The following is a 27,593-nucleotide window of genomic DNA, read 5'->3' on the forward strand; positions in this document are numbered from 1 at the left end:
CCTCATCAAAGCGTTTCTTCTAGGTGGACCCCAGAAATCGGGGGCCTAGGTCTCACCAAATGCAGCTTCTACCAAGGCCATAACACTTCCTCCCAAATGCATGTAGGGGCTTATAGAGTCCAGAATCCTCTCTAGTAACCCTCATGAGTAACCTCATTAGAGCAGAGGTGCCGCCACCTTGAGAAGGTTCCTTGTGACTCTTGTTCTAGAAGGTTCCTTGTGACTCTTGCTCTCACCCTCATTGCCTTGTTTGGGCCTGATAGAGGGCTGCTAAGGTCACCCATAGCTCCAACATCCTCTGATGCTGTGGTTGTAAGAAAGAAACAAGGAGCTCAGAGACGGACAACGAGAGAGACCAGAGGGCTGGAACAGCTGAATGAGGATTGGGGGAGAGCAGACAAGGGGTACTCTCATAGAGAGGGTGGGCAGGGTGACCTTGGACTTAGAGGGATTCCTTAGATCCATTAGCACAGGTGCAGTGGGTGCTCCTCATTCTGCTCATTCTGACCTTCAGCCAATGAAATGCTGCCTTTGTAAACTGACTGTGGTGACCAGGTACTAACTGTGTGAAAGCTTTGAATGCCATACTAAAAGATCTGGCTTTGTCTTGGAAACCAGGGCACAGAGAGGGATAATGGAGTAGCTTTCCTCGGGCACATGCAGGGTCCTGCCCTGGCTCAGGTGGGAGGATTTGGCACTGCCTGGGAAGAGAAGCACATTGTTTATCTTCATGAAAGTTTGGCGCTGCCGTGTCCCATTTGGACTGAATGTAGGTCTCTCTCATCCCACTTTGAAAAGCAATAGTGATGATGATGCCCAGCTTGTATGCAGAACTTTAAAAGTGCTGGCAGCAAAACAAAGATGAAGTTATGAATGAGAGTGAGGACTTTTAGGGCAGTAAGAATTACCCAAAGAGTGGCCAATGTTGTTGTAACAGCTTAGCAAATGCTCCCTGTCCATTATCTCATGGGATCCCCATGGTGACTTGGTGGCCTGGAGAGGGTGAGAGCATTCTCATTTTACAGGTGAGGAAACCGAGGCAAACAGGTTAAGTGACTTGCCCAGGGTCACCCAGCTAGTGAGTATCTGAGGCCAGATTGAACTCCAGTCCTCCCGGCTGGGTGCCTAGCTTCAGAGCTGGGAGGAACCTCCAAGTTATGGTCCTTTACAAAGTAGCCCAGAAAACTTGGAAGTCCCCGAACAGACAGTTTTCCCCTCCCACAGTGGGTGGAGTTTACCTTGTTCATCTGGGTACTCAAGGAGCACAATCCTATAGCATAAACAAAGTTTTCTCCTATTGGGTGAAAGCAAACAGTTCTTTCTTGTGCCCCAACAGCCCCACCCCCTGCAGCTAATGGAATTGTCGGGAATGATTCTGCTGTGTTCTTAGCTCTCTGTTTAGCATTTTTGATTGCTGTCTCTTCAATGTCAGGGGAACATTTTTTGTTTTAATTTTGCTTTCAGGCCGAGTTTATGAAAGAGACAAAGCACTGAGGGAATGCAGGCTTTAGGAGCCGTTTCTCACAGGCAGTCTGCTCTGCTCTGCTCTGATCGTAGTGAATTCTGGTCCCCACTTGTTGGAAGTGTCTGTCCGAGACACACGGATTACCAGACCGGTCCCATGGGCTCAGGGCTGCTTTAGGACAATAGGGCTTGGGTCCTGGAAGGCTTTCAAACACCATAATTTAGAGTAAACCCATTTCTACTGTCTTTCCTGGCCCACTGCCCATAAAGAACCAAAGTACTGAAGGTCCCTTCTCTTTGGGGTTCTCTTGACCATGGCCCCACCCCCTGGTCATCACTTATGTTCCTTCCCATTTGTTTCTGTTGGCATCGGCATCCATGGGAAGCTCTCTTTCTGTAATCAGTCTGCTTGCTTTGTCTGGCTTTTGTCTACTCCAGGGAGGAGCTGGCTTCCTACCTCGGCTAGACAAATGAATGAAATGCTGAAAGGGATACCCCCTACTTATCAGCTATGAAACCCAAGGAGGTGAGCTAGCTGTGGAACAGAGCTGAATTCTCTTAACATGAAAAGCAGAATGGGGAGTTGGCATCTCCGGGGAAAAATGGACTGTCTACATTGGCCACCACTACGGGAAATCTTTGCCTCTTCTGCCTGGCATTGAGATGAGGTCCTAGTACAATGAGGAGCTCCCTTGTTGAGAGCTAATGGCCGGGAAAGGGGGGGGGAGTGGGAAGTAACCCTCTTTTTTGTGCATGTCTAAAGTTGCCTTTTATGGTGGGTAGCCCTGGGACCTTCCCACAAAGCCTTCTTTTCACATACAAAGAATCAGTTGAGGGCTAGAAGAGGGCTTTGAGTGATGCATTTAGTCCGGGGTCCCAAGACAGAGCCGCTGGTCCTGTGGATCCCGGAGGTCCATAAAAATATGACAAGTGCCTACTAAGTGTTAGAGGCCACGCCAAGGTCTCATTGTGTCCCTCCTCTGCTCAAAAGGCTTCTGGAGTTAACCTCTCTCTTACAAAATCTCCATCTCTTTGTTTGCCATTCAGGGGCCTCTCCAGCCTGGTGCCTTTCTGCCCTTTCTGCCTTATTGCCCATTATTCCCTTCCTCACACACCTCCCTTCAGCCTAGCTCTGATCAGCGGGGCTTTTTGCTCTCCCAGGAGTTAGATGTTGTGAGAAACGGGTAGTCATCTCCTCTCAATGTGGATATAACAGTCAGTCAGACCTGTTTGTAGGACAAAGGTCTCAGATTCCCTCCTCCCCATCAGGTTAGCAAGGTCACATGGTTCAAGGAGCCCTGGTCTCAATAAGGTCCTCTCCAGAGTTCTGTCCATATAAGGAAGTATAAGGTCCACTCCTGAGTTATGCCCATACAAGGAAGAGGGGTGGGAATACTGCATTCCGATTAGCTAGTTTTTGCACGTAGATTGTAACCCCACTAGTGATGAAAAAGGGGAAGGTCCATTTGCGTTAGGGACTAGGGTATAAAACAGAGCCTGCCAGCCCCCTTTCTGGGCACCCATTAGCAGCACACCAGCGTGCCTCCTTCTCATGAGAAGAAAATAAAGTCTTTGTCACTTCGCTGCTGAGTTCCCGAGAATTATTGAGAAGAGGATGGATTTTTCCCTCACAGATGTTCTTCTTTTGCCTCTTGGAATCCTACCAATCTATTAGATCCCAGCTCAGGTAGCCTGTCCTCCAGGAGCAGCCTTTGCTGAATGCACCACTTCCCATCCCCACCATGGATGGCTCTCCCAAACACTGTGCTTGACCCTTTCTGAAACACTGAATGCCTTCAGTGTAGATCACAGCAATCTGCATATGTGCCATGGTCTTCCACAAGACCCTGAGATCTAGTGATCACTAGGGGTAGGGGTGATGTCTTATAAAACCTTAGTCCCTATGGAGCTTGATTTGGTTTGATCTATTTCTTTGGGGTTTCTAGGAAATACGGCCTTGTCCTTTCCTTAGTGGCTCTCACTATCTGGAACTTGGGGAATGAACATGAACTTGTTCGTCATCTTGCTTTCCTTCTGTGCTCTGCTCAGCGGAGATTGAGGAGACTTGTCAGCTGGTCCTCCCGGCATGTCAGGATCCCACATGTACTTCAGAACTCTCTGCTTAGTCAGTCACATGCTTCAAATGCTACCAAATCCCTTTCTTCAGCAAGAAGAAATGGTAGCAACCTGATATTTCATCATCTCACTCCTTTTCTACAGTTCCAGAACCTTGAATTACCTTGTGAGATTTTCCCTGAGACCCCTCCAAGTTTTCCATACCTCTCTTAGGCTGACTCTCAGAGCAGATGCCAGGATTCCATAAAGACTGGACTAGGACTTGGCAAGATGGGAAGATTGGCAGAGTTCTTTTTCAAAGTTATCGCCTTTCTTGCTGTGCGGATTTCCCCTTTCCATTGGCATTGTTTTTATCACCAGACGTGTGTGTGTGTGTGTGCGCGCGCGCGCGCGCGCGCGTGCATGCTTGTATGGCAAGGGGATAGATGTATACTAGAGACTAAACCCCAGGTGCCACACATTCATGGGGAGCTCAAGAGTAGGATTTTCCCCAGTGGAACCTCTGAAGACTTGGTCTGTGCTTTAAATAAGTTCTTCAAATTTTGGGACTAAGTCTTCAGAAGGATTTCTGCCATTACTGGTTGCTAATGCTAATAGCTAACATTGGCAGAGAGCTCTAAGGTTCATAAAGCTCTTTTCTCAAAATGTTTCTCTGTCGCTGGAAGTACAAGTATTATTGTGCCCATTTTATGGATGAGAAAATGATGTCTTAGAGAAGTGAAGCCATTGGCCCAAGTATAGAATCCTAGTCTTTCTCCTTTTTTTTCGGGATAATACAGCAACCAAAGCAACCTGTGAGAGTTGGTGTTAATCGGGGAGGGGGGGGAGTTAGAAGATGGATATGGAAGTCAGCGTTCTGCAGTCTGACTTGACAGTTTAACTTAGATTTTGTCCTGGAATCCAAAGGCACATTCAGTTGGGGACCTTCCCAGGGAAAGGTAGAGTGTTGGCACCTAGGAATACTCACTCATTGGCAGGTGTTAGCAGAATGTTAGGTGTAGCAGAATTCTACGATCTCTGAGTCAGAAATGCCCAGCTTCACTTACTTAAAATGTTTTTTCGAACTTAAAAATCATCAAACCGAAATATTCTAGCATATAAAGAACAAAAGAAAATAGGATTGTATGGAAAATGAAATTCTGTTCAGTAATTGTTTTTAAATTAAATATATGTTCAATTTAACACAATAAGAATACCACTTCTTTGCTGCCTGTACCCCCTCATGTTAATAGATAAGGACACTTAAAGTCCAAAAGAGGAACTGGGGTTCTTTTAGCCTTATTCCTTTGATAACGCTCACGTCCTCCATTTTGAATGAGGAATTTGTTGTTGTGGCGGTGGTGGTGGTGTTAGATCATTCTTCAATCTTGTCTGACTCTATGACCTCATTGGGCTTTTCTTGGCAGAGATACTGGAGGGGTTTGCCATTTCCTTCTCCAGCTCATTTTACAGATGAGGAAACTGAAGCAAACAGGGTAACATGACTTGCCCAGGGTCACACAGCCAGGAAGTGTCTGAGGCCAGATTTGAACTCATGAAGAGGAGTCTTCCTAACTCCAGGCCTGTAGCTCTATCTATCCACTGCAGCACCACGTAGCTGCCCTGAATGAGGAATTAAATTCCAGAAGATTCTGGAAGAGAATGACAGAGATTCTGCTATTTGCTCTAGTCTCATGGCCTTGCGATGACCCCTGAGCCCTTCTACCTCTGGACAGCTCCCATTTTATGACCAACACTCTGTCTGGGTCTTCATAGAATGAGGAACCAGCAGAGTGGGCGCTATGTCCATTCATATACTTTGGGTATTTGGGAGGACTGGGGAATTACCTGAAGATTTTTTAGAAGACCTAATATAGTGCCTTGCACATAGTAGGTGCTTAATACATGCTTATTGAATTGAATCAAATTGAGCCTCCGGATACAAATGTCACTTACCCAGCAATCACATGGGCAGCCAGGTGGCACAGTGGACAAAGTACTGGGCCTAGTGTCAGGGAGACCTGAGTTCAAATCCAGTTTTAGAACTTTATTAGCTGTGTGACCTTGGGCAAGTCTTTTAACCTTTGTTTGCCTCAGTGTCTTCTCTGTAGAATATGGATAATAATAACATCTCTCTTCCCAGGTTGTTGTGAGGGTCAAATGAGATAACATTTTAAAAAATTTTAAATATTTATTTATTTTAAGTTTTCAGCATTTGTATTTATAAGATTTCGAGTTCCAAATTTTTCTCCCTCCCTCCCTTCCCTCTCCCTTTGACAAGAGAAAAAACAATCTGCTATAGGTTATACATGTATAATCACATTAAATATATTCTGCATTAGTTGTGTGGTGAAAGAAGAATCAGAACAAAAGGGAAAAACCTCAAAAAAGAAAAAAAATGTAGACAGTATGAATCAATCTGAATTCAGAGTCCACAGTTCTATTTTCTGGATGTGGAGAGCATTTTCCATCATGAGTCTTTTGGAATTGCCTTACATCATTGTATTGCTGAGAAGAGCTAAGTCTATCATAGTTGATGATCACACAATGTTGCTGTTACTGTGTACAATGTTCTCCTGGTTCTGCTCACTTCACGAAGCATCAATCCACTTAAGTCTTTCCAGGTTTTTCTGAAATCTATCAGCTCCTCATTTCTTACAGCACAAAAGTATTCCGTTACATTCATATACCACAATTTGTTCAACCATTCCCCAATTGATGGACATCCCCTTGATTCCCAATTCTCTGCCACCACAAAGAGAGCTGCAATAAATATTTTTGTAGTCCTTTTCCCTTTTTTATGATCTCTTTGAGATACAGACCTAGCAGTGGTATTACTGGGTCAAAGGGTATATGCAGTACCATAGTCCTTTGGGTATAGTTCCAAATTGCTCTCCAGAATGGTTGGTTGGATTAGTTCACAGCTCCACCAACAATGCATTAGTGTTCCAATTTTTCTACAGCTTCTGCAACATTTATTACTTCCCTTTTTTGTCATATTAACCAATCTGATAGGTGTGAGGTGGTACCTCAGAGTTTTTTTAATTTGCATTTCTCTAATCAATAGTGATTTAGAGCATTTTTTCATATGTCAATAGATAGCTTTAATTTCTTCATCTGAAAATGGCTTGTTCCTATCCTTTGACCATTTATGAGATAACATTCCTAAAGCATTTTACAAACCTCAAAGCACTATGTAAAGGGTAGCTATTAATATTAGTAATGATCAGTCCTTCGATTCAGTTCAACAAGCCTGTACTAAGGGCTTGCTGAAATAAGAAGTGGGGATAGAAAGCCAAAAGGCAAAGTCTGAAGATCTGAAGGAGACCACATTCGGTTGTGATGATAGACACGTATACAAAGTGTATACAAAGTAACAAGAACGTTCTTTTTGTGGAGACAAAGGAAACATTCACTGTAGGGATCAGGGAAGACCTGATGTGGGCTGTGGAGCTGCAGCTACGCCCTAGCGGGGAACTAAAGATTCCACAGAAGGCAAACAATGTGCCTTCCGGGGGGACAGCCTGGGCAAAGGCCCTGAGGTGAGAGAGTTCACATATGGGGAACAGGGAGTAGATGGATTTGGCTGGAACATGGAGTGAAAGGTGAAGGACGAGTCGTGGGAAGTCGTCCCAAATAGCCGGACAGGGGGCAGATCGTGAAAGGCTTTCAATGTCAAACCGAGGACTCTGAGTTTGATCCCAGCTTCTTCCTGTAGAATTCCTTTGTGTGAAGAGGCCTGGTTTCAAGTCCGGTGGGGATCACGCCCCAAGAAGGGCTGGGCACTCTGTGAGGGTTTTCTCTCCTAATGGATGTTCCTGGAGCCCGGCTGGCCAGCGGGGAAGGCGGCATTCCCTTTGTCTGTCCCACCCTTGTTCTCGTTTTCACCTGGCCCCTCAGACTCCGATGCTGTTCCTGGCATCTGATGGCCGAGTAATGTCATCCCTCCCCAAGCGCCAAGAGCAGGAAAAATTAGAGCCCCCCCCCCCCCCCCCCCGCCCCCGGCCCTTTCTTCTCGACAGGTGGTGAGCTGAGTGCGATAAGGATGAGCCGGCATCTTGCTTCCCTTTCCACACCTTTGCTGCTTAGAAAGGTGTTTTCTGCTTATGTTTCCTGGGAGTTAATAATTAAATGTCTTTCCCAGCGTCCAGATCTGTTCCCACTGTATAGTTAATAGGATTATTCATCCCCTGAGACTAAGGTTGAAACTATAACTGTGAAGGTCCCCCCTCCTCCCTCTCTACACCCCCTCCCCATTTAACTGGAATGGAATTAACAATATATCAGGCTTTGCCGATAACCATTTGGCTTATCCTTGTAAAATAATAGACCGGAGAGCTTTCAGGGATCTTATAAGGCCAACCCCCTCGTTTTACAGGTAAGGAAACCAAGTGCTTTATAGAGAGGGAGCCACGGAAATGTTTGTTGTTGTTATGGGCAGAATGCAGAGTGACCAGGATAAGTGTGTCGACTATCCCATAATTCTCTGCTCTAGTCAGACCACATCTGGACAGTTTGCTTCAGGTGCACATTCCACATTCTAGGAAAGACATGGCTTGGCCAGACCAGAGGGATCAAACCCACGGCCACTGCCTACAGCAGCCCAGGACACTCCTGCCTCAGCCAGCCGATGATGTAGTTCCTATTGGATTTTAATATATTGTTGTTTTGATAAAAAAAATCAAAATGTGTGGTTTTCTACATCAATATTTTCGGCCCAGAGGGATCTTTATGTTCAGGTCAGTGGCCCCTGTTTCTATTTGAGTTTGACACCCTGGGCTAGACAATGGCAAGAGGAGAGTGACCTGGATAGTAAAAGGTCTGGGGATTGGGCCTTGTGACCTGGGAAGGTTTATCCTGGAGAAGGGGAGCAAGAACATGCACACACACACACACACACACACACACATATCATGTGTGTACATGTATATCTGGGGAGATGGGGGCTTGGTAGCTTCTTCGTGCATCTCAGGGGTTTCCATGTGGACCAGGAATTAGCTTTGTTCTGCTTGGACCCAAAGGACTGAATTGGGATGATGGGTAGAAATTGCCATGGGGAAAATTGAGGCTGGAATATCAGGAAAAGCTTCCTAATGATTAGAATTTTTGGAAAGGGGAGAGAGCTTGTGTCATCAAGTGAAGGCTTCAGGATCAGTTGTTGGGAATCATCTGGAGGAAATGTCTTTTTAGATGTAGGTAGCTGTCTGGCACAGTGGAAAATACTGGGCTTATAGTCAGGAAGCCCTGAATTCAAATCCTTATTTAGATGCTTACTAGCTGTTTGACCTTGGGCAAGTCACATCTCCGTATATCAGTTTTCCCATCTGTAAAATGGGACTATTGGGCTTAATGACCTTCTGGGTCCCTTTTTTCTTTCTTGAAAAACAACATATTTATTTAATATTTTATTTTTTTACCTAGTACAAATAAAAACAATTTTTAACATTTATTTTTAAAATGTTTTCAGGGGGCAGCTAGGTGGTGCAGTGGATAAAGCACCGGCCCTGGATTCAGGAGTACCTGAGTTCAAATCCGGCCTCAGACACTTGACACTTACTAGCTGTGTGACCCTGGGCAAGTCATTTAACTCCCATTGCCCTGCCTCAAAACAAAACAAAACAAAAATGTTTTGAGTTCGAAATTACCTCTCTCCCCTCCACTCTCATTGAGAAGGCAAGCAATTTTATGAAGTTTATACATGTGCAGTCATGAAAAACATATTTCCATATAAGTCATGTGAAAGAAAACAGACCCCCCCCCCCAGAAAACCAACAACAAAGAAAAATAAAGAAAGCAAAAAGAAGTATGCTTCAATTTGCATTCAATTTCCATCAGTTCTTTCTCTGGAGGTAGAAAGCATTTTTTATCGAGTTCTTTGGAATTGTCTTGATTGTATTTCTGAGAAGAGAGCTAAGGTATTCACAGCTTATCATCGCATGATATTGCTGTTACTAGGTGGTGCAGTAGATAGAAAACTGGCCCTGGAGTCTGGTGGACCTGAGATAAAATCTCATCTCAGACACTTACTAGCTGTGTGACCCTGAGCAAGTCACTTAACCCCAATTGCCTTAAAAACACCCGAACCATCTCCAGTCTTCCTGATATATATCTTGCCATTGGACCCAAATGGTTCTTGAAGGGGAGAGTGAGGCTGGTGAACTCGCACAGCCTTCTCTCATTTAAAACCACTCTGCTGCAAGTCATGACATCACCCTGATGGCATGATCATCTTTGAGAACAAAGGATAAACAACAGTGTTCTCCTGGTTCTGCTCACTTCACTTTGCATTAATTCATGTGAGTGTTTCTAGGTTTTTGTGCAATCATCCTTCTCATTATTTCATATAGCACAGTAGTATTCCTCACATTCATATGCTGCAACTTGTTCAGCCATTCCCCCTACTGATGGGCATCCCCTCTGTTTCCAATTCTTTGCCACCACTAAAAAAGCTGATATCCTTTTTGTGGTGGCTAAGAACTGGAAATCAAAGGAATACCTGTCAACTGGGGAATGGCTAAACAAGCTGTGGTATATGATGTTGATAGAATATTATTGTGCTATAAGAAATGACAAGCAGGATGATTTCAGAAAGACCTGGGAAGATTTATATGAACTGATATAGTGAAGTGAACTTCAGAACCAAGAGAATATTGTGCACAGAGACAGCAATATTGTTTGATGAAGAACTGTGAATGATTTGACTATTCTCAACAATATAATGATCCAAGACAATCCCAAAGGACTAGTGATGAAACATACTATCCACCTCCAAAGAAAGAATTGATATTGATGGAACACAAACTTAAGCATGCTGTTTTTCACTTTCTTTCATTTTTTTCTTTTATTCAAGTTTTCTTGTACAAAATGACTAACATGTAATGTTTTACATCGCTGCTCATGTATAACCCAAATCTGATTGCTTACTGCCTCAGGGAGGAGGGAAGGAGGAGAGGGAGGGAAGGGGGGATAAAATTTGGAACTCAAAACTATAAATAAAATTGCTAACAAATAAATGAACAAATGAACGAATAAATAAATAGGGGGAAAAAGAACTGTGAATGACTTACTATTCTCAGCAATACAATGATTCAAGACAATTCCAAAGGACTAATGATGAAGCATAATATCCGCCTTCAAAGAAAGAACAGATATTGATTGAACATAGACTGAAGCATGATATTTTTCACTTTTTTTCACTTTTTTCTTCAAGTTTTCTTGTACAAAATGACTAATATGGTAACATTTTACATAATTACACATGCATAACCCACATCAGATTGCTTACCACCTCAGGGAGGGGAAAGGGGGGGGAGGGAGGGAGGGAAGGATAAAATTTGGAACTCAAAATTATAAATAAAATTGTTTATTATTAAAAAAAGAAAAAAACTGCTAGAAATATTTTTATACATAAAGACTTTTTATCTTTTTCTTCTTTGGCTCTTTAGGGTACAAAGGGTGTGTGTGATTTTATAGCCTTTTGGGCATAGTTTCAAATTGCCCCAGAGAATGGTTGGACTGGTTCGCAACTCCACAGATGATGAATTAGTGTCTCAATTTTCCCAGATCTCCTCCAACATTTGTCATTTTCCTTTTCTGTCATATTAGCCAATCTGATAGATGTGGGTTGGTAGCTCAGAGTTGTTTTAATTTGCATTTCTCTAATCAATGGTGATTTAGAGCATTTTATATGATTATAGATAGCTTTAATTACTTTATCTGGAAATTGCTGTTCATATCCTTTTACTATTTAACTGGGGAATGTCTCATTTTTATAAAACTGACTCAATTCTTTGTATATTTGAGAAATGAGGCCTTTATTAGGGAAAAAATGCTATATTTTTTTTGACAGTTGTGAGTACTATGTATTTTCCTCCATCCCATTTTCCCCCCTTCCCCCCCCCCGCCCCGTTTATACCATTCTCTCTCCTCTTTCACCCTGTCCATCCTCAAAAGTTTTCTGGTTCTTACTTTTACCTCCCCCAGTCCACTCTCCCTTCTATCTGCCCTCCCCTCCCCTCTCACACACATTTTCTAATCTCCTTCCCCTCCTACTTTCCTATAGGGTAATAGAGTTTTCTATACCCAACTGGGTATGTATGTTATTCCCTCTTTGAGACAGTTCTGATGAGAATAAGGTTGTAGTACTCCCTCCATCTCCCCTATCTTCCCACCAACTGTAAAAGCTCTTTCCGGCTTCTTTTATGAGATAACTTGCCCCATTCTACCTCTCTTTTCCTGCCTTTTTCTCTCCCCTTAATTTAACTTAAATTTTTAGATACCGTCCCATCCTATTTAACTCACACATGCACCCTCTGCCTATATATACTCCTAACTGCCCTAATAATGACAAAATTCTTAGGAGTTATAAGTATCATCTTCCCATGTAGGAGCATAAATAGCTTATCCTTGTTGAATTCCTTATGATTTTTCTTTTGTGTTTACTTTTTATGCTTCTCTTGAGTCTTGCACATGAAAGTCTTTTCATCAGGCATGCTCAAAAGTTCTCTATTTAATTGAATATCCATTTTTTCACCTGAAAGATTATACTCAGTTTTGCTGGATAGGTGATTCTTGGTTGTAACCATAGCTCCTTGCTCTCCAGAATATCATATTCCAATCTCTCAGTTTCTTGAATGTAGAAGCTGCTAAATCTTGTGTAATCCTAACTGTGGCTCCACAATATGTGAATTGTTTCTTTCTAGCTGTTTGCAATATTTTTTACCTTGACCTGGTAGCACTGGAGTTTGTATATAGTATTCCTGGGAGTTTTCATTTGGGGATCTCTTTCATAAGGTAGATTCTTCCAATTTCTATTTTATCCTCTGATTCTAGAATATCAGGGCATTTCCCCCTGATAATTTCTTAAAAGATGATGTCTAGGCTCTCTTTTTTGAATTGTGGCTTTCAGGTAGTCTAGTAATTCTTAAATTAGTTTGTCAATGTACTTCACATGTTAGTTGTTTTTCCAAAGAAGTATTTCACATTTTTCCATTTTTTCATTCTTTTTATTTTATTTTGCTGTTTCTTGATCTACCATAAAATTATTAGTTTCCACTTGCCCAATTTTAATTTTGAGGGAATCATTTTCTTCATTGAGCTTTTGTACCTCCTTTTACATTTGGTCAATTCTACTTTTTAAGGATTTCTTTTCTTCAGTGAATTGGCTAATTCTCCTTTTTGAAAAGTTCTTGCTTTCAGTGGATCTTCATGCTGCATCTACCATTTGACCTATTCTATTTTTAAAGGTATTATTTTCTTCAGTATTTTTGGTGACTCCTTTACCAAGCTGTTGACTCTTTTTTCATGATTTTCTACATAACTCTTTTCCCAATTTTTACCCTACCTCTCTTATTTGATTTTTTAAATTGTTTTTGTTTTTTGTTTTTGTTTGCAAGGCAATGAGGGTTAAGTGACTTGCCCAGGGTCACACAGCTAGTAAGTATCAAGTGTCTAAGGCTGGATTTTAACTCAGGTCCTCCTGAATCCAGGGCCAGTGCTTTATCCACTGTGCCACGTAGCTGCCCCTTCTCTTATTTGATTTTTTAAATCCTTTTTAAGCACTTCCAGGAATTTTTTGGGGCCTGAGACAAATTCACTTTCTTCTTTGATGCTTTGGATGTAGCACTTTTGACTTTGTTATCTTCTGAGTTTGTGTTTTGATCTTCCTTGTCACCATAGGAACTTTTTATGTGTGGTCAGGTTCTTTATTGTTGGTTACTCATTTTTCCAGCCTATTTCTTAACTTTTAACCTTGTTAAAGCTGGGCTCTGCTCCTGAGGTAGAAGGGGCATTGTCTCAAGCTTCAGGTCTTTCTTGCTGCTGCTAGTTCTGAGCTAGTTCTGGAGGGGTTTGTAAGTTTTCATTTTGTCTAGAGTGGTATGACCTAAGGGGAGGTGTATTTACTATGGTCGGACTATGCTTCGGTCGGTGAGCAACCACAAGCACTCTTTTCTACATAGAACTGTGACCAGGGGACCTGCTCTCCTGGGACCACAAGCTCTGTTGTGCTAGTGATCCTCCTTATCCTAAGACTGTGACCCAGGAATATCACCTGGATCTGAATATGGGCAATGAAACACCCAGTGCCAGTAAAAGGACTCCTGTATTATCCTTCTGACTAGTAGTCCATCCCTCAACATCTATGGGCTGAGAGCTCTGGAAGCTGCTGCTACTACTGCCCCAAAAGCCTGCTGCTGGTTTGCTGGGGCCAGGTTTCCAATGGTGCATCCTGCACTGAATTGAATTCTGCTCTCACCTTGGTATGGTAGACCTTTCTTTCCCACCTTCCAAATTGTTGGGTTGGAAAATTGTTTCACCCTATCATTTTGTGGGTTCTGCCATTCCAGAATTCATTTAGAGGCATTATTTAAAGTTTGGAAGGGCATTTGGGAGAGCTCAGATGAGTCCCTGCCTTTCTCTGACATCTTGACTCTTCCCCTCCTCAGCATCCCCTTCAACTCCAGATCTGTGCTGCCATGGTACTAGAGGACCTGGAGGTATCTTCTAGCTCACAGAACTTGTGACTCTGATAATTGGCATTCCTTTGTGTTATAATCAGAATGGTTTTATTTGCCATTGCAGATAAGGAAAAAGAGAAGGAGGCATTCGTTGTTTGGTACATTTGGATTGCAACCAGCCAGAATGGTGCTTAGGGGAAGCAGCTGAGTCTGGGGGTTTTCTATGATTTGGAGCAAGCCTGTTTGTAGCCACAGGATGCCAGAAGGGACTAAAGTATCAGCCCTTCCCTATCTTCAGAACTGCCCCAGGGTGCTATTCTCAAACACATATTTGGAATTCATAGAGCTCTATAATCATTTTTTTTTCCCTTCTCAGAAATAATACCATGAGCAAAAGCCACATGTTCCAAAATGCTGGCTTAGGTATAGACATGACTCAGCCTGACTTTTAAGCTCTCAGCCTAATGGGTTGGTGTACAGTTAATTCTCACTTTGAAGTTCTGGACCAAGGACTCAGACACAGGTTAACAGGCTAGAACAGTGATGGAGATCACTTGGACTTGAGGTCAGGAGCAGTTTCTTAATCATCGGAGCTGGCTGAATTTAGGGTTGCTTGTTGCTTACCCTCAGCCTGGTTTAGCTCATCTGGGCAGACTCAAAGCTGTCAGTGAGTTAGAGGGATATCTACCACAAGCATGTGAAGACTTCCCCCAGTGCAATGGGTGAGTGAGAACAGTTTGTTCCAATGCCCCTGACGGCAGTCAAAGGAGACGCTGTGGAGTGCTTAGAGCTTGGTCAGACATCAAAGACACCAAGGTCATTCACTGCCTACCGGGCCATCACCAGTTATCTTGACCTGTCTTGTCACTGGACTGTGATGACTCTGGAAGACAGCGAGGCTGACAACTTTACACAGCTCTACCTCACTTAAATCAAATCCACACACAAGTCAGGACATTGCCCTGTGATGTCATTGGTCCTCTTTGAAAATAAAGGATCAACAACAGCAGGTTCTTCCTCCTTGGGAAGCTTTTCCAGAGGCTGAGGTCAAGTTCTGGTTGTGCTAGGTGCCACAGCAATTCCTTTAGCTTTGTGATTCATAATAGATTAGTAGTATGTCAAGGAGAGGCTGAACTGTGTCTCAGGAGGGTTCCAAATGAGTGGAATGTAAGCTCCTTTTAGGGCAGGGACCATTTTGCTTTTGTCTTTGTATGCCTAGAGCCTAGTATGATGCCTGGGCCTTAGGAGCTTATTAAAGGGTCGTTAAGCTAAAGAGAATTCTCACATAGATGGGTGACCTACTGCCTTGGTGGATGTCCCTTGGGATGCTGATGACTGAGCCTAGTTAAAAATAACCAAGGCCTGGCTCTGCTGAGCTGCCCTCCCCCACATCCCAATTCTGAGTCTTTTATAAACACTTTAGAGTCCAGGTTGACACTCCTCTCATATTCCCCACCATGCCCAATTTGGGGCTGACAGAGACAAGCTGTTCCTTAAGTACTTTTGATGGATTTTGGCTCCTTTTTCAGCTCCTAAGTTGTTCACATTTGTGTCCGGCTGTGGTTATTGTCCTTGCTGGTCGATCCTTAGTCTCTCTCTGGACTTCCTTACAGAAGAAGTAAATGCACCTGCTGATTTCTCCCAGGAGATCCTCACACCAACATCCCAGAGTAGAAAGGACATACTTACATGGGCATCCCCAAATCAGGGCTTAGAGAGATAATGCCCTGGGCAGCTCAGGAGAGACCAGTGCTGAGCTGTAGGCATCCTTGAACCAGCTTGAATCCAATGGGTTATGAGTGTCTTCCTTTCCTACATGTAGAAGACGTTGAAAAGAAAAGTGGATTGTTCATTTGACTTATCACCAAATCTCAGAGCTCCATGTTTCCCTCTCTTTTTTGTCCTCATCAGAACCCTCCAATCCATCCACCCCCAGATGGAGCCAGGCCATCACCCCTGCACTGGCTACACTCTACTCACTTGCTCATCTCAGCCCCTCCATGAACAAATTCAAGGCTATACTATCCACTACTCTCCAGTCATTTCCCCTTTGTCCTTTTGCTCCATCATGCCTTGCAAAACTGCAGCCTTTGATTATTCCTACCATCTATCATTCTGACTCCTATTTGTGTGCTGGTGAATGGGGCTAGAGGAAATCATGAGACCACACTGACTGAACCCACTACATAAATGAATGCTGTTTATTACCTCTCTAATACATTCACTCCCTGGCTCTTCTTAGCAACTTACTCCAAAGAGTTTTATCCCTCCACAAATGTCTTTTGACACTTTCTTTCCCATCCCCATCAGCTAAGAACCTTGTCTCCTTCTTTACAGAATGAATTGAGAGCTCCTGTTTCTCAACTCACTTCCTTCAGATGGTTTCCCCCACTATCTCCTGCTTCACTCTGGTCTTGGATGAAAAGGTGGCCATTCACTTTTTTTTTTTTTTTTTTAGTGAGGCAATTGGGGTTAAGTGACTTGCCCAGAGTCACACAGCTAGTAAGTGTTAAGTGTCTGAGTCCGGATTTGAACTCAGGTACTCCTGACTCCAGGGCTGGTGCTCTATCCACTGTGCCACCTAGCTGCCCCGGCCATTCACTTTTTCAAGGTGAATACACCCTTGATCTCATCTGCTCCTGTCTCTCCAGAAGATGGCTCTAATTATCACTCTCATTCTCTCCTCATCTTCAGGTTTTCCTTCTCTGTTTCTCATTTACCTGCTGTTTACACAAGTGCCAATGTTTCTCTAGCCTTAAAACGTCCTCTCTTGTTCTTACCAACTCCACTACCATCCTTTATCTTGCCACTTTTCTTGGCTAAATGTTCTGATAAATCTGTCACCAGGTCCCTGCATTTCTTATCCTCTCACTCTACACTCTGCAACCTGGCTTCCAAATTTCATTATTTACCTGAAGCTCTTTTCCAAAGTTACTGATGATTTTTTAATGGCCAAATCTAATAGCCTTTCCTCCTCATTCTTTTGACCCCTGTGCAACCTTCGACACGGCTATGTTATTCTCATGTTGCATTTCTGATTCTCATCTTACCTGTTTCTTATGACTTTGCCTGGATCTTTATCCATATCATGTTGATTAACCATGGGTGTCCCACCAAACTCTTTTCTGGGCCCTCTTCTTACTCCAGGCTTTCTCATATAATAATCTCATCAGCCCCTATGGATTCAGTGATCATGTTTTAAAATATATGAATATATTAGCGTGTATGTGTGTGTTATATAATTTATTTATCTAGTTTTCTTTACTTTTAAAAGTTCCAAATTTTCTCCCCTACCCCCACTAAGAAGGCAAGCAATAGAATATCAATTAAACATGTAAGATCATGAAAAATATATTTCCAAGCCGTCTTTGGCTGGAAAATTGTCTCAACTTGTTCTTTTGTGGATTTTGTTGCTCCAGGAATTGTCTTATGGCATTATTTGGAGGCTTTGGGGAGCAATCGTGTTAGGAGTTTTCCTCTGCCATCTTGACTCCTCCCCGGAAATCCTGTCTCTCCCCATTCTGATCTATCTTCCACTCCTTTCCCAAAGTGACTTTCTTAAAAGTATAGATCTGTTCAGGTTCTCCCCTATTCAGAAAACTCCAATGGTTCTGTTTTACTTCCAGGGTCAAAAATAAGCTCCTCTGGTGGGTATTTAAAGCTCTCCAGAGCCTGAGCCCTTCAAATTTTTCCAGACTTCTTACACTTTACCCCCTTCCTGGCCTTCACACTTACCTTCATGCCGGTCCTCACAGACAGCCCTACAGCCCTTTTTACCAGCTGTTCCCCCTACCTGAAATGCTCTCCCTACTCCCCTCTGATGTCTTAGTTTCCTTGGCTTCCTTCAAGATACAGCTTACATCCCCCCTTCTGCAAGAAGCTTTTCCTGTCTTCTCTACCCTCTCCAAACAAACCAGCTGCTAGTGCCATTTACCCTGTAGATGTCTGTATGTATAGAGCTATAGTACTTGCTATCTTCCCCATCAGACTGTGATGTCCTAGAGGACAGGGGACATCCTTGTCTTTTCTTTGTATCCTTAGATAGTGCTCGGCACAGTTCTTGTCAAGAATAATGGCTAATAAAACCTTGGTGACTGTTGATTGACTCACCATCAAGTCAAACCTTGACTTAACCTAGAACTCCCTTTACCAGATCAGCAGAAAGTTGCTATCAAGCCTTCTCTTGAAATCTGCAAAGGCTACAGGAAGAGGGAGGTCAGTGCCTCTGGAGGCAGGTTGTTACACTCTGGGACAGCTCGATTGTCAGGAAAATTTTTCCTCTAATTATATTAAATATATCTGCATCTCTTGAACATCTGCCTATTGCTCCCAGTGCAGCCTTGTGGGCAAAGCTGGCCAAGTCTTCTCCCTAGTCCATGGGGCAACCCCACAAGTACTTATGCCTAGTAATTCCATATCTAAGAAGGATTCTCTTCTTCACTGAAGCCTTTAGCTGGTCTGCCTATGGCATGATATCAAGGCCTTTCACCACCCTGCTTGCCTTCCTTTGGGTATACTCTGGCTTACTGATTCCCTTCCTAAAGTGCATCTGTAACAGGTGGTCTGATGGTTGGCTTGGACTGCAGTCCCAGAGTCTGCATGCTTTGAATACATGGGAAAGTATGCCTGCCCCACCCCATCTAAATATGAAAATAGAATAAAAATTTGATGTAAAGGAAATAATATATTCCAGTTATGGAAAGGAGAACAAATTTTAATTATGAAATAAGAAATGGGAAAATGCATTAGTATAAACTAAATTAATTTGATTTCATAATTAGATCTTGCCTGGCAAAAAGCATTGTATTCAAGATAAAATAAAAGAAACATATTGGGGAAAAACACTTTGTGGTAAATGTTTGATTAAAATATAACTTCCAGATTTCTTAGAAGACTAAAAATACAAGAGGAATCCTCATTCCCCAGGCTAAATTGGCAAAGGATAGGAATAGATGATCTTTGAAGGAAGAAATGAAATTACTAATAATATGAAATACTTTCTAATATATTCTGTAATTTGGGAAATGCCAATAAAATTTTTGAGGTATTAGCTTGTATAGCTTTAATTAGCAAAAATAATGAAAAGTGATAACATTCATTTTTTAAACAAAGCTAGCAGAAATTGGTGCTATATGACAGAACTGTATATCATAACAGTTAAAAACACAACAACAAGTTTTAGATAGTTCTTTCTGGCTTGTAAAGTGCTTTATACATTTACCTTTCTTGATCTTCAGTTACACAGTGATATCTTATAAACCAGGAATTTTACTAAGAATACTATGGTCCACAAAATGTCAACAGATAGAATGACCCTCTCTGTACACAAATAATACTAGTGGCTGTATTTGTAATAGCACACATTGGAGACAGTTATGGCATCCTGCAGTACTGCATTATTATTACATCAGTACATCAAAGACATGATTTTTATCAGTATGGAAATGCCTGGTATGGTGGTTCCCTCTCCCAATGCAGATAGTGACTTGACCACCTCTTGTAGTCTTCAAGATTTGCCTGAGGTTCAGAGAGTTTGAGTGATCTGCCTGGAGTCACTAAGCTTGTAAGTTTCAAAGAAAGGATTTAAACATAGGTCTTCTAGACTCCAAGTCCAGAACACTCTTTCTACTATGCTATGAAGCCTTCATTATGATCTTGCCATAGCCAGGACAAATGTAAAAAAATTTGGAGTCAGAAGTAACACCATGGAGTGTGCTCTGGATATGGAATCCAGGAACCTGCATTGTTATCCTAGATTGGTCACTTTCTCCCTTGTGACCTCTCTTGGTCTCAGTTTCCTTATTTGTAAAATGAGAGAATTGGATTAGATGATTTGAAGGGACCCTTCTAGCTGTAAATCCTGCTCTAAATCCCTGTGCTGTGGATTGGAATCCTAGCTCTGCCATTTACAGGCAGATTGAGCTTGATTGAGCTGTTTAACTATTCTGCACATCACTTTTGTTACCTGTAAATCTGATGGAGTTGCATCACATGGCTCCTGAGGGACTATCTCCCTCAAAATCTATGATCCTGTGAATTGAATGAAACAGAGAAACTTTTGTCAAGTGATATGGAATGGGAGCAATGCCATAGGGATTAACTATGGCTGTTTGAAAATAACACTAACCATAGATCAGAACATGGGAGGAGATGCAGACCCCATCGGTTGTGATTTTGGTCCAATTTTCAGCCTTCTTTTGACAATTATCTGTTGTTGTTTTTTTGGGGGGGAGGGGTTAGGGGTAAAGATTTCATCGCTCCTTTTCTTTTTTCTTGAACAGGACTAACCAAAAGTATAATCATTTTAGAAGTTCCTTGCATTGCCCTGAGGCTGCTTGGTGAGTGTGTCAGCTAGGTAAAAAGCAGCAGATTTTGTCACTGCCACTGAGATTGGCTCAGGCTTCCTGGGAGGTTCTTACCTGAGGACATGCTGTATATCATCACTGCGGTATTTCTGAGCTCCTCAGGAGGGCCTCTGGTTTATTTGTAGTCAGCCAGTCATGAAATACCTAAGTGAGTCCATTGGAAAGTGCCAGGCACTTTTTTATAGTTTCCATTATGGTGGTTTTAAATGAGCTCATTGGAGGTGACCCAAAGCCTTGCAACTTCAGCTCACCTAAGTCTGTCTCACTTGCTTCCTTTTCCCCACCTGGTGTCTTTGCCCCCTCCATTTTTATGTGACTGGCAGAGAAAAGGAACACCATTACTAAAACCAAGGGACCTGGTTCAAATCCTGCCCCTAACACCTGCGTGACTTTAAGTAGTCACTTAACCTTTGTGGGTCTCAGTCTCCTCATATGCAAACTAGAGGGTTTGAACTAGTTACCCATGGTGCTTTGAGGCTATATCCTTTGACTTTCTTGGCCAGAGGTGTCACCCATGCCTCTGGGTTAAAGAAAGACCATGTGCGCCTAGAAAAAATGATCCTCCGTGTCTCCTGTGAGAATGGGGTCGTGTGGTTCTCACCTGCTTTGTCTTTCTTCCCCCATGTGGAAATTCTGAAAAGTGGTTCACCAACTCACACCCATGCAATCAAGACACCCTGCCATGCTTCCTTCCTTGTGCCCACTGCCTCTAGTGTGGCATTCTGGGACCTTTTCCTCCTGCTCCCTGGGTTCTAGTAGCTTTTAGTATATGACTTATCCAAGGGCATTAAGTGGATGTGTGTGTGTGTGTGTGTGTGTGTGTGTGTGTGTGTGAGAGAGAGAGAGAGAGAGAGAGAGAGAGAGAGATCGCGAGCGAGTGAGCACAAGCGCTTTCACTAGGTGTCTTCTATTCTGGCCCTCAGTGGCCTATTCCATCAAGTGAAGGAGATACCTTGGATTGTTGTCTTTTCCTGGTCTTCTGCATAACTAGTGGATAAAAAGCAGCCCGTCAGCTCCTAATCATCTGTGTGCAGATGACTCTACACATTAGTGGGGGTAGACATCTTTGCATTGGCTTTTCTCTTTCCAAGATTACATGACTTAGAGTTTACCTAGTCCAGCCTCTTCATTTGCTGCAGAGGTCAATGGAGGTGCAGCATTTGTCTGCAGTGGCTCCTGCAGGAAGCAGGGATGGGAGTTGGGGAAAAGAGCTTGGTTCTTGTCTCTGCAAGAACAATTCTCTTTTTGCAAAAGCACATGATGACTGTTGCCCGATGCCCCTACCTTAACTCAATATATGCTCCAAGGAGGGGAAATTGGCGGCAATATGATTTGGTATTAAACAGAAATCAGAAGACAGATCTGCTGGGGGTAAAATGAAACATACAGTCCCATATCTCCAATTGCTTGCTTGAAATCTTCACCTATCTGTCCCATAGGCATCTCAAACTTAATAATTAATCAATCAATAAGCATTTGTTAATTGCCTACCATGATTCAAAGAAAGGCATAAGAAGCTCATAATCTAGTGGGGGAGAAATGGCTAAGAAGACACTTAAATTATAATTGGGTAAGGTTACCCAGCACATGGGAAGTGGTGAAATCCTACATCTGAGGTGGGAAATGCTCTGAGAAAGTCGGGGTTTCTGCAGAGATTTTATCTTGAGTTTTTTGAGATGATGAAGTCCAGGAGAGTAGCCTCTGGGCTAACCAAACCAAATTTATTCTCTTTTCCCATAAACCCGACGTTCCTTCTAACTTCCCTATTCATTGGGAGGGCACTACCACTTTTTCACCCAGGTTTGCAGAGTCATTCTTCAGTCATTCTCAGCTGCTCACTCTCCCATACCTCTTAAATTCAAGTAGTCACAATGTCTTGTTCTCTTCTTTTCAACTCCTGCATCTGTCCCTTCTCACTTCCCAGAGTACAAATGGTCAAAATTAGGTCCTTGTACCTCTAGCCTGGAGTACTGTGGTGACCTTCTGCTTGGTGCTCCTCCAAAATCCTCTCTATTTTTATGACACTGTCCTCTCTGGCTTCTCCTCCTACCCATCAAAGCATTTCCTCTCAGTATCCTTTGAGAGTGCACATCTGTAGCATGTCCTGTCAGTGTGGGTACAGGCTGGGCCTTCTTCTCTTTGTCTCTATTGTCTTTCACTTAGGTCACTTATTACCCCTATAGGTTTAATTATCTCTCTGCTGATGCTCCCAGATCAATACATACAGCCCTAGTCTCTATCACCGACTGCCTCTTGGCATTTCTAGCTGGGTGTTCCATAGTCCTCTTAAACTTATAATATATAAGGCTGCATTCATCCTTTCCATAGCCCTCATCCCCATGGCTTTGCAATCTTACCTAATCAAAATGAGCTGTTTTTATCTTCCTTGATTAATTGCATTTATTCCTTGTCTGATTACAAAGAATTCTCCTCAGCCATTGCTATCAAAGCTGTGGCATCTGCTTCTCTTCTTGATATTTTTAGTGCGATGGACTTTAATAGTAAGTCCATATCCATTTTGAGTGTACTGTGGTATATGGTGTAATCTGTTGCTCTAAACCTAATTACTGCCAAACTACTTTCCTGTTTCCTTAGCATATCTTGTCAATAGGGAGTTCCCCCCAAGTCAATGATGTTCTTGGGTTTATCAACCATTGGAGTGTTGAGTCAATTTAAAAAAAATTCTTTCTAGTCTAGTCTGTTCCATTGATTTACTTTTCAAATACTTTTGGTGTTTACTTCTTTAGAGTATAATTTAAGTTTTGAAGAGCTGTTTCCATGTAATTTCTAATTTTTTTCATGATAATTTTGTTAGATTCTAGATCTTTTATTCCTCTAAATGAATTTTACTGTTATTTTGCATAGCTCTTGGTAGGCAAATATTCCCTTGGTAGTTTGGTTGTTAGAGCACCAAATCTATACATTAATTTAGAGACAATTCTCATTTCCATTATTGAAGCAGCTTAGTCATAAGTGTTATATTATCACTCTCCTCCCTCTCTCCCTCCCTTCCTTTTCCCCTTCTCTCCCTCCCTTCCTTTCTCTCTCATGTGCAAACCAGGTGGCACAGTGGATAGAGTATGGGATGTATAATCAGGAAAGACCTAAGTTTAGTTCTTGCCTCAGACACTTACTATGTGACTCTAGGCAACTCTGCCTCAGTTTTCACAACTGGAAAACGGGGATAATAATAGAACCTAATTCACAGAGTTGTCAGGATCAAATGAGATAACATATGGAAAGCATTTTTCAAACCTTAAAGTGCTATCTAGATAGTACCTCTTATTATTGAAATTGCTTTTTCCTACTTGTATATATATTGTATTTACTCACTATTTTAGATGTTCCCCACTGCACGCCTTATACTGTGAGTTTCTTGAGGGTAGGGTCTGTTTCCTTTATTTCTTCCTATCCATGGCATCTTGCACATAGGATACCCTCAATGTTTTTTGAATTATATTTAATTAAATTGATGTTAAAATGCTTACTGGAGGCAGACCTGGATTGAGAGCACTACATGCCCATGCCTCCTACCATCTGGCCCAGGACTATATTTTCTTTATTGTTGGAGACTTTCCTGTTGGGCCGGACCAAGTTTTGACTTTGATAGAGATGTTCAAACTACTTTCATCATCTTCTCTATGGCCATCCAATACTTGAGATGAGGGAATGGTGGAAGGGGAAGGAAGGGAAGGAAAGGCAAAAACAAGTTTTAAAAAGGTAAATAAGAAGTGAAAAGAGAACTCTGAATTGTTTTTAAAAATGTCCTTTACTGCTTTCTCAAGGTTTTTAAATTTTGCTTCCATTTTCTTCTTTTTTCTTTCTAAGACACAGCAGTGTTGTAGACAAAGCCAGCCTTGGAGCCATGCCTCGAAGTCCCACATCCAGCGAAGATGAGATGGCTCAGAGCTTTTCAGATTACTCAATGGAATCTGAGTCAGATAGCTCCAAAGAAGAGACCATCTATGACACAATCCGGGCAACCTCTGAGAAACCAACTGTCAAGATGGAAGAGAGTCAGGGCAATACACTAGTCATTCGCATCATCATTCAGGACCTACAGCAGACGGTAAGACTGATGTTGGAGGGAATCAGCAGGCTCCAGGCATGGGGTTTGTGGTCTTAAAGACTTGGCTTTGGAAGGATCTCTTATCTAGGTTGGTTGAGCTAGTCTCAACAAAGAAAAAGTGTCTGTGTGACTTTACTGTTCTCTTGGATACAGTGTCTAGGAATGTCTGTCCATTCCTCTTTCATCTGTCTCTAGAAGTGCTTTTCCTTCTCTTAACTCCAGCAGATCCCATTAGGTCTAAGGACTATGTCTTAGAGAATCATAAGAGCATAGACTTACAGCTGGGAGGTCATCTCTAGACGTTAGAGAGGAGACAAATGTTGGGTGGATGGCTCAAGGTTCCAGAAGGAACCACTTGAGGTGATGGCACAGAAGACATTTTTACTGAGGTACAAGCTGAATTACATGCCTCTGAGGTCACTGACACCTTTGATAGCACAGAGCATTGGACCTGGACTCTGAAAGACCCAACTTCAACAGCAATAGCAAGAGCAGCAGCAGCAAATAAAATTTTTATTTTTATTCTCAAATATTTGATTAAATTTATACTAGAGATGAATAGGGAGAAGACCATAATAAACTTACTGGATCATACATAGATTAAAACCAGGGACCTTGGAAACCAGCAACTTCAACACCCTCATTACATGGATGAGGAAGCTAAGACCCTTGGAAATGAAGTCATTGGGCCATAGTCATTCATCTCACATGTGTCAGAACTAGATGGGTTTATCGTGTCTCTCCCAGGGAACTAAAGGGGACTCTTCTCTTGCAGAATCAAGAGATTTCTGGAGACAATAGGATTTAGAACTGAAAGGAACCTTTGAGAGAAAGTGCCTTGCCGAGGACCCCATCCCTTCAAAGCTTAGTTCTAGGGCTACCTCTTCAATGAGGACTTTCCTAGTCTCCTCCCTCAGTTGTTAGCACTCTTTACCTCTTGAAATCACTGTGTATGGTATATACTTTGTACTTTCTTAGCTATGGGCATGTTCTGTTCCCTCAGCAGAATGTAAGTGGAAACTACTTTGCTTGTATCTTTTTCTTCCCAGAACCTTGGACAGCACCTGGAGTATAGTAGGCATGGAGCACATAGGATCATAGTTTTAGAGAAGGAAGGATGCTCTTCCCCCCTAACCCCCCCCCCCCATTTTATAGACGGGAACACTGAGGTCAGAGAAAAATAACTTTCTTAACTAAGTAAGTAGCAGAGCTATGACTTTAATCTAGAGTCCCTGACTCCATGCAGAACTTGTACTCCTGCTCTGCGTTGTTGTCATGGAGGTGTTTCAGTTGTATCTGATTCTTCATGACCCCATTTGGAGTTTTCTTGGCAGAGATAATGGAGAGGCTTTCCATTTCCTTCTCCAGCCCATTTTACAGATGGAGAACTGAGTGAAACAGGATTAAGTGACTTGCCTAGGGTCACACAGCTAGTAACTGAGTGAAAACTCATGAAAATGAGTCTTCCAATTTCCAAGCCTAGTGCTCTATTCACTGTACTACCTAGCCTCACATATTAAATGCTTATTGAATTAAATAGCCTTCTCCCTCCATCAAACCCTTTTATTCTATACTTGGAAGAAATTGAGCCCTAGAGAGATAAAAGAAGCAACTTATTCAAGATCATGAAGTTAGTAAAGATCTAAGCCAGAATTTGATCCCAAGTCCACAGATGCTAAATTCAGAATTCTCTTTCCATTAAATCCAATTTATAAACTGTATGCTATTACAAGATGAATTCAATGAAATCCTGGGTTTGACAAACTCCCGAAGTAGGGCTGTATATGAACTCTAGGAAATGGTGCTGTGAATGCAAAGCTCTTTCCTGATTTCAGATGTGGGGAATAATGTGATTGAAGATGCCCTGGGCTTCCTGAAGTTCTGCGTCTATCATGAGATGAATCACCCCTGTGTGTATTTCTTGATGTGCCAGCAGTTTGGGAAAAGTCACTGAATTATCTCTTATAATTACAAGGACATTGAGGTCAAAGATATTTCTGAATCCAGTCACACAAAGGAGCAGGAAATTGCCTCAGATAGTCTTCATTCTTTTTTCCTTTTGGACTCTTGGGAAAGAGAAACCCAGCCAAGAACTCTTGGGATTTCCAGTTGCCTGTAGCATAGGGGCTTCCTCTATCCTCCAAGCACGTTCCTTTCATCTTGTCCCTACTGCCTTGACTTCTCTTGGAAAGGGCAGTGCAGTCTTCCTCATGGTGGTAGGGGGGAATTCTGAGACTAGATACATTGATCCGTCATCTGGTTTTCCCCAACGTTCAAATCCCATCTTCCTCAAGAAGGGAAGCCTTTACAGGAACCTTAATGATAGTTTCTTCCCTATGAGATTATTTCCAACTTTTCCTGTCAACATCTACGATATACATAGTTGTTTTCATTAGATTTCATGAGGGTAGAGGTTGTTTTGTCTTTCTTTGCTTAACACAAATGCCTGGTGCAAAATAAATGCTTAATAAATGATTGCTGGTGGAATGATTGGCTATCTGACCAAGGGCAAATCAGCTCAAGATTTGTATTTGGAATCAGACGACCTGAGTTCAAATCCTGACTTTGCCACTTGCTTCCTTTATTCCTTTGGCCAAGTCATTTTACTTGTTTCCTCTTCTGTAAAACGAGAGTCTTGGATTAAATGTCCTCTAAGCTCCAGAATGTTGTGACCTCTCTGGGCCCTAGTTCTTCACTTGCTAAATAGTAAAAACAAACCCCACAAAGTTACCTCTCAGCATCAAGGAAGGGCTTTGCAAACTGTAAATCACTGTATTGGGTGGGCCATTGATATTAAGCCATTGGTTCTGAGATGAGGGGCACTTCAATGCATTTGCTGACAGTTTCCATGGTGCTTTAAAATGTCCAAAGCATTTCAAGCAGGCTTTTAGCTGTGGAGGGGGGGGGGCTGCAGGAAGCAGCATCACCACTTTACAGAAGAAGAAACAATGTGAGAAAGTCAAGTGAGTTGCATACATTCCTACAACTAGGAATGGATGCATGAAAAACAATGCATGATGTTCCTGATATGGGCCAGGCACAGAGGATAAAAGACAGAAATGAAAGACCCTAAAATGTGACACCTAGGATTACACACTGAGCTCTAGATGGGGTCTAACCGCATCAGCGCACAGTAGGACTCTCTCCTCTCTCATCCTGGCCACCTGAGATCCCATTAATTCC

At 42.4% G+C, this 27,593-nt stretch overlaps 1 protein-coding gene across 2 annotated transcripts in view; it reads left to right on the forward strand.

Moving 5' to 3' along the window:
• Positions 1 to 27,593, forward strand: part of SHANK2 (SH3 and multiple ankyrin repeat domains 2) — a 692,308-nt gene that overhangs the window by 61,222 nt on the left and 603,493 nt on the right. For both annotated transcript variants that reach the window (XM_043971951.1, XM_043971952.1), the window contains exon 3: positions 24,170 to 24,410. In XM_043971951.1, coding sequence (XP_043827886.1) covers positions 24,207 to 24,410 — 204 coding nt within the window. In that variant the 5' untranslated portion in view covers positions 24,170 to 24,206. The remainder of the gene's footprint in view (positions 1 to 24,169; positions 24,411 to 27,593) is intronic.

Source organism: Dromiciops gliroides, chromosome 6 (genome assembly GCF_019393635.1).
Source record: "Dromiciops gliroides isolate mDroGli1 chromosome 6, mDroGli1.pri, whole genome shotgun sequence".
NCBI lineage: Eukaryota > Metazoa > Chordata > Mammalia > Microbiotheria > Microbiotheriidae > Dromiciops > Dromiciops gliroides.